This window comes from Oncorhynchus clarkii, chromosome 9 (assembly GCF_045791955.1).
Source record: "Oncorhynchus clarkii lewisi isolate Uvic-CL-2024 chromosome 9, UVic_Ocla_1.0, whole genome shotgun sequence".
Classification (NCBI taxonomy): Eukaryota; Metazoa; Chordata; class Actinopteri; order Salmoniformes; family Salmonidae; genus Oncorhynchus; species Oncorhynchus clarkii.
Window position 1 is genome coordinate 40,712,614 of NC_092155.1, and position 11,053 is coordinate 40,723,666.

Below are 11,053 nucleotides of genomic sequence, written 5' to 3' on the forward strand. Positions count from 1 at the left end.
CCACTTTGACATTATGGGGCATTGTGTTAAATTCAGGCTGTAACACCACAACATCTTGTAAAAGTCAAGGGGTGTGAATGCTTTCTGAAGGCACTGTATGTGTTTGTGCGTGTGTGCGAGTGTGTGTGTGTGTGTGTGTGTGTGTGTGTGTGTGTGTGTGTGTGTGTGTGTGTGTGTGTGTGTGTGTGTGTGTGTTCGTGTGCGTGCGTGTGTGTGTGTGTGTGTGTCAGCTACTTAAAAAACAATAATAATACCTAAATATAATAATTTGCATCATTACAACCATTTTCATAATTATCATGCCATGTGCATCTTAACCATGCATCTCACTCTTATTTGCATGCAACAACAAAAAATAAAATGCAGATAATTCTCATAAACTTTCTAGGAGAAAAAACTATTGGGGCACAATCAAAAGACTAACAGAGTATTACAATGGTAAGTGAATTGATTCACAAGACAAATCTCCAGTGGCTATAATGAAAGAACAACTTAACTGCGTCCTTAGAAGAAATACAGCACAGTAATCATCTAATTAGGGAAAATAGGTTCTAAAATTCCTGTGATGAAACAGATTCTATTGCCTCTGCCAATCATTTACAACAATTAATCCTCTAATGAGTGTGCATCTGTAGTGTACTGCAATACCTTGTCTCTGTAGTGTATTCAAAATATATGTTTGAAATACTGTATTAATCCAACATTTACAAACAAAGATTCTGTCCCAACGTGGTGCTACACTGACTTCCTCCGGGAGTGGGGGTACTCCTTGAAGCTGTGCTGAGGCGAGAGTGTGTTCCCTGGGGACGAGAGTCCTGTGTTGTCCCTGGGGGAGCAGCCCTGGGTCCTGTAGGAGACGGAGCTGTAGTAGACAGAGTTAATGTTACACCCGTGGTGCTCGCTGCGGGAAGGCAGGGGGCTGTCACACACACCCAGACGGTAGCACATACAGGAGCACAGGGAGCCCAGGGGGGACTCTGTCTTTAGTCTGCCTGTGCCATGCAGCTGTAAGTGCAGCCTCTGCTTGCAGGGTGCACCCCTGGCCCTGTCCCTCTCCTCCTGCTCCTCCACTGGGGAGGTGATGAGGTTAGTGCGGCTGGTTCCCTCCTCCATGGGCCGGAATAGGTTGCTGTGACTGTGGCTCTGCCCCATCCTGTCCCTCCCCCTGTCCCTGCCCCCAAGCTCTCCTCTGCCCTGCTCTGGTCCTCCTTCTCCTCCATGCAGCCCCATGGTAAGCAGGCCCCTCTCCCTCTTGATGGAGGCCCTCTCCTGGGCGTCCCTCCTCTCATCCTCTGTGTTCATGGTGAGGAAGCGCAGCACTACTAGGTTGAGGAAGGCTCCGATCACTGTCAACCCCACCAGGATGTACATGAAGCTGAAGGCCACATAGGGCGTCTTCTCCTGGAGGTCCTCCTTCTTCTGCAGTGCCACAAAGTCCCCAAACCCAATGGTGGTGAGCGTGATAAAGCAGTAGTAGTAGGCGTGGAAGAAGGTCCAGCCCTCGTAGTGGGAGAAGGCTGCTGCCCCGACACACAGAGTGCCGATACAGGACAGGAAGCCCACCGAAACCATGTTCTCCATGGACACCTCAGTCCTCCGTAACCCCAGGCACTGCTTGGCCCTGCGCAGGAGGTAGCGAACGAACGTGTTCATCCTCTCACCCAGGCTCTGGAACATGACCAGGGTAAGAGGGATGCCCAGCACAGCATAGAACATGCAAAAGACCTTCCCAGCATCTGTGCCTGGAGCTGCATGGCCATAACCTGTGGAGATAGATGCCACAGTTACTCTTTACTGTAGGTGATTGTAGACCAATACTGAGGCTTTTGAAGCCAATGGCTAAGGAATGCAGAGAATAAGGAAGTACATACTACAATATTCTGTTCAATTTATTAAATTACACTTTAAAATAGGCCAATGGCTGCCTGCAATACAAATGTAACATCCCTAACTTCTGCACAGTAGGCTATTCACCGATGCAGAACACTGCAGACACTGTATTTATAAAACAATTTCCTAACACCTGCAACACACTCAGACATAACAAAAGTAATTGAAGCAAGCAAAACTTGCCAATGGTGGTGATGACCGTGATGGCAAAGTAGAAAGACCCTGCGAATTTCCACTGTCTCCCGGCGTGGTGGGGCTCCGCTTGCAGTACCACCTGCTCGATCTGCCGGTAGTCGTCCTCGGACAACCGGTATTTCTTCTTCATCTCGGTACGCTTCAGCTCCAGGATGCGTCGGCGGGAGCTCTCCGTCTCTGATTCAAGCGCGTCGAACACCGCGGCTCCCACCAGCAGGTAGGAAAACATGCAGAGGATGAGAGAGAGGGTCCGCACATTCTGCTTCTTCATCTTCAAGCCCTCGGAGCCGAAACACTCAGCCGGATCTCTGAGAGAGCAGACGCACCCTTACAGGTGGTAGTGGTGCTCACTGTTGTCCACCTCTTTCGCCCCCTCTGGCTGTTGCGTAGAATCCAGCAGCAGTGGTGGTGTTGGAAGGAGGCGCAAACGGATACGAGAGAACGTGAATGGAATGGAATGTGCAGTACGTTGTGTTCTTTTCCCCTTCAAACAAAATGCACACCAAGTCCCTAAGGATAGGCTACGTGGATTCACTGTGCATTGCTATCAATGACATTTAAAATATTCCCAACATTTTCCAGCAGTTTCTAAATTTTTCAATCATAATTTGTTTTCTTTGCATGTTGTAGAACGTTTAGAGAGAATCAATGCTCGCGGGATTTTTGAGATTCTGTCCAAAATATACGTTTCTCCAGCGTTGTGCATGCCGTGATATGGAGAGCCTATAGACTAAATTTGAAAATGTTTGACTTTATTCTCATACAAAATACATACTGTTGCCTCTTATCAGCTAACATATATAGGGCTATACATTTACAAAACAAAATACCGATTATATCCACTGTTATTTTATTATTGTTTTACTATTTTAATGTATTTCTTTATTCTTAATTTTTATTCAGGTATATAGCCTATTGATTTTATATTTGCATAGAAACGTTGAGTTGAATCTTTCTCACCTTTTCTTAATTTATTTGTTAAGCACCTCGAAATGGATTTGTTGTAAGAAATGTGCTATATAAATCAAGTTTGTTGGTTTAAAAATATATACCAATCCAAAGTTTGGACACACCTACTCATTCATCTTTATTTTTACTACATTGCGTAATAATATTGAAGACATAAAAGCTATGAAATAACACATATGGAATCATGTAGTAACCAAAAAAGAGTTTAACAAATCAAAATATATTTTCTATTTGAGATTTTTCAAAGTAGCCACCTTTTACCTTGGTGACAGCTTTGCACACTCGTGGCATTCTCTCAACCAGCTTCCCTTAAGACAACACAAGGATTAATGCACACGAGCCAATCAGTTGTGTTGTGGCACGGTAGGGAGGGTATACAGAAGATTGCCCTATTTGGTAAAAGACCAAGTCCATATTATGGCAAGAACAGCTCAAATAAGCAAAGAGAAACGACAGTCCATCAAGACATGAAGGTCAGTCAATACGGAAAATTAAGAGTAGGTGAACGGATGATCTCCGCATGTGTGGTTCCCACCGTGAAGCATGGAGGAGGAGGTGTGATAGTGTGGGGATGCATTGCTGGTGACACTGTCAGTGATTTATTTAGAATTCAAGGCACACCAACATGGCTACCACAGCATTCTGCAGCGATACGCCATCCCATCTGGTTTGCGCTTAGTGGGATTATCACTTGTTTTTTCAACAGGACAATGACCCAACACACCTCCAGGCTGTGTAAGGGCTATTTGACCAAGTTGGAGAGTCATGGAGTGCTACATCGGATGACCTGGCCTCCACAATCACCCAACCTCAAACCAATTTAAGTGGTTTGGGATGAGTTGGACTGCAGAGTGAAGGACAAGCAGCCAACAAGTGCTCAGCATATGTGGGAACTCCTTCAAGACTGTTGGAAAATCATTCCAGATGAAGCTGGTTGAGATAATGCCAAGAGTGTGCAAAGCTGTCATCAAGGCAAAGGGTGGCTACTTTGAAGAATCATATTTTGATTTGTTTAACACTTGTTTTGGTTACTACATGATATGTAGTATGTGGTATTTCGTAGTGTTGATGTCTTCACTATTATACTACAATGTAGAAAATAGTAAAAATAAAGCAAAACCCTTAAATGAGTTTGTGTGTCCACACTTTTGACTTGTACTGTATATATATGCAGCCTGGCTTTCTGTTGGAGTATCCAAGCCTACCCACATTCAACAAGTTTCTTTGTGTCCCAACACAACCCTAGAAACCCACAGATAAGACATTGTAACATAAATCGCTGAGCGCCCACGGAAAGTGAAAAAGCATGTTAATGAGCACTCTCTCTCACTCAATATTGACAGAGTGCTGAATCTCCGAATGAAAGCATTCAGCACCAAGGACAGCAACTAGTGGAGGCGTGCATAGGGGGTCTGACCGAGGCTGCGCATTGGAACTTAGTCTATTATAAACCAAATTACTCCCAAAATAACACATTTCATATCCCAAGTGGTCTAAGATAAGTCACGATTGTCTTGCAAACACAGCAAAGCATTTCTGAACGTCAAATAAGTGACCTTAATCCATATAAGAATTAGATTTGTACAAAACTCAAATTAATCTGACACACCTGTGCCGCCTTGATTTTATCTGCAACGTGGCACTCCTGTCTTATCCATAGCATAGGCCTATGTCTTTAAATGCCCAACGCGTAAATGAATCTACAACTCCCATCCCAGGGAGATAAAGAGTGGCTCCGGTCCTTTCCGGTTGCACTGCTTTGATTGCCTTGATTTGTGAAGCGTGTGCGCGGGACTCAGTGGCTACTCCGTTAATGTATTATTCCAAGTGACTACCGGTGGTGCTGGCTCAGATGATTCTTAAAGAGGCCCACTTAACGGCCTACCCGGTGGATCGATGCGACGCCCGCGTCTTTTGGAGAGGGAGCACGCTGCTGTCCCACTGCGATTTATAGACCATCAATTAAATCGGAGGCATAGCAGCCTGTAAACCAAATAGGCTATGGAACCAGCGACCATGCTCCAAGTATTGCTAGTTTATATTCAATCCAATTGAAATTAGAGCTTACTGGCCCCTATTAGCAGTGACTGTTGTAGGCTATACTTCACCATCACCAATGGCCAGAGTAAAAAATATTGTACTTGTGGGCTTTTCAAGTGCGATAACTAGCTTGCACTGTTTATTAGCAACAGTGTGTTACTTGTCCCATGGATTTCTATAGCTCTGCTACTATACTAGGAACCCAATAGGCTTATATTCAGTTCAGTCACCAGGGCAACAGAATGAACATCCCTGTGCCATTTTGATGTGTTTTATGGCCCAGTGATCCCTCCCTTCCCCACGCTCCCAGCTCCAGCAGAGACAAATTAAAACACATGCTGTGTTTATTCCTGGAAGAAATCTTCAAAAAGCCAGATGCTCTGTAATTCTGTTCCAGGCAGCACGCTTGGTCTTCTTGTGCCGTTATTCCAGCACTCCGGCGTATGTGCCAAAAGGTTTCATTTCATTAGTTTAATACGGTGATAAGCACATTTTATGAAATGGCCACAGATGTTATGGTTGTGATTTAGCCTAGAGACAAACAGGTTTGACTTCGTGCTTTCAGTTGAATAAAGGGTTTTACTTGGCTATAAAAGCTCAGGATCCATGACATTTGAGAGACTATCAAAGAGCTCAGCCAAGCCTATCTGAGGCCATTTCCATTTCCCGCCATCACTCCCGAAATCCCTACCAAAGCCACACAATCATCCCCTGTATCAAATTGCCTCAGTCGTTCCTCTATTCCCCTCTGAGACAGTGCATGTGGTAAGTAGTCTTACACGTATGGGAGTTACATGGTTTATTATTATTGTTTTTATTATTTTTTTCAGATGAGTTGCAAGTCATTTTGAGATACAAGGGCTACTGTACCAAAATGTTATCCATTCATATTTGAATTAGGCTATATCCCATTGTTACATGTGTGCATGTAATGTGTGTTTGCTCAGTGACTGTGGAAACCTACAGGTGATAGCGGTTGCTGTAGTAACTCAGACCAGCACCACAGGCTTGGACTGTCGCCAAGGCTGAAGCTAACAAATGAAGTGCAATGATCCTGGCTTTATTTATCCAAACCACAATGATGACATCCATCCCACTGAGCAACAAAACTACTTGAGCTGAACAACCCCCCCCCCCCCCCCCCCCCCCCCCCCCATTCTCTACTGAAATAGCAGTATCAGAGTGTTGCAGCTGGATTGTTTGTGTTATGTTGCGTTGCGTTGTGTTACTCGCCACTCTGAGGGACTCTGTGTTAAGTGGCTGATGCGGCACACTTGAGTCCCAGTTGTAATTCAAAGCGGCTCACACCAAATCAATTACATCTCCAGTGATAACAGAAGCACCTGCGGAGCTAACAGCAACCCATCAATTCCCCTATGCCTTTCTGTCTCCTTCTCTATGGCTGCTGGCGTCAGTGAAGGAGCTGTAGCAGAGCAAGCTAGGGATTTAATCTATTCACAGGGGTAGTGAGGGAGGGAGGAAAGGGGCAGGTGGGAGGGATGAGTACATGATATCAAAGTGTAATGAGAAAAAGAGACACTCCATCGAAAACATCTTAAGCAAACTGTGTGAAATATCTGCTCGCTAAAAAAAATGTGGGACGCACGTCAGGCCTCACTGTGACTTGAGTAAAAACCCAGACAGTGTTGACCTTTTATTTCATAAACATGTCTGAAACATCACAGCAAATGTTTGTTGTATTTGACAGGGCTTGAAAATGGGAAAATAAAGTCTGTTTCATCCTTCCACCCAGTTGGCACTTTACCCTTAAAATGTTGCCTCTCTGTTCAATGTCTTCTACACCTGAAGACTGGAACCTAGAATCCCAGAGCTGACGAATGTGTAGAGCACGTGGCAACCTTTTTCAACATGTTGTTATTCTCCAACACATCCAGAACAGACACAGTCATCTGTATGTACGCATAGCTTGAAGGCTACTGTTGATAGATTCACCCTTTTCAAAGGTGACACCAGATATCCTTTCCTTCAAATCGAATCCATTTTCTCCAATCTCTCCCCCAAGCCACTTCAGACAGAGGTCTTTAAAGTCTGTGGCGACGTGGTGAATCGCTGCTCGTCACACCTTTCTCAAGATAAGAGGACGAGGCGTCAGGCGGTGAAAAGAGGGCCATGAGCCTGGAGGCATCCTTCTCCACCCAGCGACGCTTGTCCGTCGTCAACTCCTGGAAAGAAATGTAAATGTGGCACAGCGGAGGACAGTTTAGAATAAATTAAGCTCCTTGGAATAAGTCCGACTTCAGGAAATAAATAAACGTCTGGGGAGTGGGAGCGAGGAGTAGAGAGAAAGGTGCCACGTAGGGAGATGAGAGGAACAGAGAGAATGAGTAAAAAGATGTCATGAGACAAGACCAAAGTAGGGAAAGGGATTAGACCAGGGATGTATCTACTGACATCCAGCCAGGTGAAAAGGGTAAGAGGGAGACTGTGAGAGCTTGTTAACCAAGCTCCTTTAGCAGATGCCTCCCCTGACTCAAGTCATGACTCCAGTCATGACTCATCATCGTGATGATGGAGATGGTGAGGGGCTTTCCGTGTGGGTTGAGCCCACTTATCACCGAAGCAGACGGGTGTTGGAGAGGGGTGGGGTGGGGGGGGGGGGGACAAGTGTCCCCCCCTTGTGTGTCTTGAGAGGCGCGAGGGAGTACCAAGCAGTGAGTCAGGACATGCTGCCATAGAGCTCTGTGGCACTAGGATCCTTCTGGCTGTCACAGAGAGGACCCTGTTGCTATGAGGAGGAGGACTGGAGTGGTAGTGGGATCCTCGAGTTTCTCCATGGCACTGTTGATAACACAGCTATATTCATACAGAGTGGAGAGATACACCGTGGCACCGAGAGAGAGAGAGAGAGAGAGAGAGAGAGACGAGAGAGGGAGAGAGAGAGAGAGAGAGAGAGGGAGAGAGAGAGAGAGAGAGAGAGAGAGAGACAAGAGAGAGGCAGACTGAGTGAGTGATGTTAAAAGAAATGGAATATAACAAATAAAGTGTCACATAAACGGGTGGCAGAGGCATGCCAATGGCTTTATGTGTTAGTGCACTTCATTCAGCCACACTGCACAGCTTGGCTTGGCTTTGTCTGCCAAAGTTTAGATATAAACACTTTGAAGGAATGTAGGAATACTAACCTGAATTAGTACCCCTGTCCCCGTGTTAACTCTGCTTTAATTCAGAGGGAATTTAGGTAAAGATAAATTATCAAGAGATTATTGTACTGGGAACATTTCAAAAGAAAAGTGTGTGTGTGTGTGTGCGTGCGTGCGTGCGCTGGTATACGTGCATGCATGTGCATATGTGTCTGTTTACGAGAGAAAGCGAGGGAGAGTGTGATTTCTGTAGCTATGAGATCATCCATGATGTGATCACAGGTTTTCCAGACCCCCAGACCGAGGCCTGGCCTGATTCACATTGGCTTGGATTGTCCTCTCCTTTGATCACCCATCTCCATAATGACCATATTTTTATACCTGATGTTTTTCAGTGATGTCACTGACCAGGTTCGCTGGCTAATGTGAGCATGACATCACAAGGTCTCTGTTGTGGTGTGACTTTGATTTCTTAGTGTATTAAAGATAGCTACATTGTCACCATACCAGACTACACACACACACACACACTCACACACAGCATTGGATGTGACACGCGTACACATTGTACCACGGACAGGTACCTCAATGGGAAACTGAGCATTTGAAAAAAGCTTCCCAAGCATATCTGCAGCCATCTAACAGCAGGACAACTGAGAATAATGCTTTATTTTTATGTCAGTTTCTCATAATGGAGTTATTTTTATCTAAATACACAGAGGGCATGACATTATCAGTGTGTGTGTGTGTGTGTGTGTGTGTGTGTGTGTGTGTGTGTGTGTGTGTGTGTGTGTGTGTGTGTGTGTGTGTGTGTGTGTGTGCGTGCGTGCGTGCATATGTGTGTGTAACTAAAGCAGAAGGGATAAAGCGACTGTTCATACAGTACTGAAATCGTCTATATTTTTTTCCCCCACTGTTCTTTGACGGTTTGCTTTTAAGAAATGCATCTCTGTTTGATCCCAATCAATATGCGCTGGTTGCCTTGGAGACCAGGAGATTTATAGATTAAGCCCCGCACCTCATGTACAGTAAATACTATCCAAGCAGTGGATAAACTGGTAGGTAGATGATAGGGACTCACCTGCTTCATCTAACACTTGCAAAAACTTTGAAATAGATCTGTTGGTACTTCAAGTTGTTCTCAGGAAGCCAAACCCTTCAGAGGAGTTGCTATTCAAGAGGAGCGAGAAGCTTCTCCCTCGTAGTATTTTAATCATCATGCCATTGCTGCACAGCAACTACAACCCAAAAGTATAGGTATGATTCTCAAAGGGTTACAGCCTGAGATGTGAGAGGTGTGAACAGGGCTTAAGTAAGCACAAACTCAGGTACTGTGTGTGTGTGTGTGTGTGTGTGTGTGTGTGTGTGTGTGTGTGTGTGTGTGTGTGTGTGTGTGTGTGTGTGTGTGTGTGTGTGTGTGTGTGTGTGTGTGTGTGTGTGTGTGTGTGTGTGTGATTAGAGCGAGTGACACATTATGGTCTCTTTTGACTTGATACTACAGATTGCCGAGGGCCATTGGCATATCGATACCTGACAGGTAACAGTAGTGTTCAAATCTTTTCTCTTTACAGCGTATTCCCTGTTCCCTGTCCACCAACACACTCCCCCCGCTGCCCCTATTCTCCATCACAGCACTCACCAGAGGCCGCTACAATAGTGAGGCCAGTAGTTTGATGACACACGTGCTTGTAATCAGAAAAAGCAACTTCAACAAACCAAAAAAATCTCATAAACCCATTTATAAAAAATGTTACAATTTAAGTACCAATTTTTCTGTTGAACAGGCCAACCCTGTGACATCTTCCCCTTGACACAAACCAGTCAACTCACTTACTATCACAGTTGTTTTCTAATGAAATCAACGTCGTTTCCATGTCATTTCAACCTAAAAAATCTATGCGATGACATTGAATCAACGTGGAAAACTGATTTGATTTGCAAAAAGTCATAAACGTTAAAGGGCATTTCATCATTTGTTCAGACAAATGTTTTACATATTTACAGTTTTTAGCTGTAGCAACTGAATGGTGGATACCTACAGTACAGTGCATGTTAAGGGCTCCCGAGTGGCGCAGTGGTCTAAGGCACTGCATCTCAGTGCAAGAGGTCACTATAGTCCCTGGCTCAAATCCAGGCTGTATCACATCCAGCTGCAATTTATAGTCCCATAGGGTGGCACACAATTGGCCCAGTGTTGTCCGGGATAGGCCGCCATTGTAGATAATAATTTGTAATTAACTGACTTTCCTAGTCAAATAAAAATAACTGCATCAGACCTGAATCCATCCAATATGATTCAGCTGCAGCAGCAACTGTAAAATGAACACCAAATGCTGGGTGCTGTCACAGCCCTGCAGTTTCCACAGTAACTGGAACCAAAAATAGCAACCCAAACCAGCGGCCATTCCGCACAGGATGCTATTTATATACTCTAATGGTGGGCTATCCACATGAGAAAAGCCGACGCATTCCTCGGCTAGCTGTCCAATTACTTTCAAAAAGATGAGCAGGACAGAGTCTTTGCAAATCCAATTACATGTTCACATTCATTTCACCTCTATGAGCAATCGATCCTTGTGTTTGGAACAGTACATCCGAGAACTTCAAGGCTAGATATCAAGTTAACTAGCATACTAAACAGGCCTAACAATGTAACTCAGAATAGTGATTACCTCCCCACCCCCCAAGGAGTTGTTGTTTTTTTTAAGCCAAAAGCTTCTCCCTCAAAGTATTTGATCATTATGCCGTTGCTACAGAGCAACATAGTACCTTGCTGTAAAAGATTTTCATTCAAATGGGCAAAATTTGCATTTTAGTAGGGATGTCCCTTCTTTCCCTTTCAAGACGATTAGATTCGT

General features: G+C 44.7%; 1 protein-coding gene across 1 annotated transcript; it reads right to left on the reverse strand.

The window, feature by feature from the left end:
- Positions 1-735: 735 nt before the first annotated feature.
- On the reverse strand, positions 736-8,124 carry LOC139417225 (potassium channel subfamily K member 15-like). The gene is made up of 3 exons (XM_071166470.1): positions 8,110-8,124; positions 2,074-2,356; positions 736-1,763 (listed from the first exon to the last, which is right to left on the reverse strand). The coding sequence occupies exons 1-3, from the start codon at positions 8,122-8,124 to the stop codon at positions 736-738; spliced, it is 1,326 nt and encodes a 441-aa protein (XP_071022571.1).
- Positions 8,125-11,053: the final 2,929 nt, after the last annotated feature.

Bases quoted from the DNA above. Each gene is read 5' to 3' on its own strand.
- LOC139417225 (XM_071166470.1), bottom strand. The intron at 1,764-2,073 runs GCAAGTTTTGCT...CTATCTCCACAG, and splicing joins CACGGTCATCACCACCATTG to GTTATGGCCATGCAGCTCCA.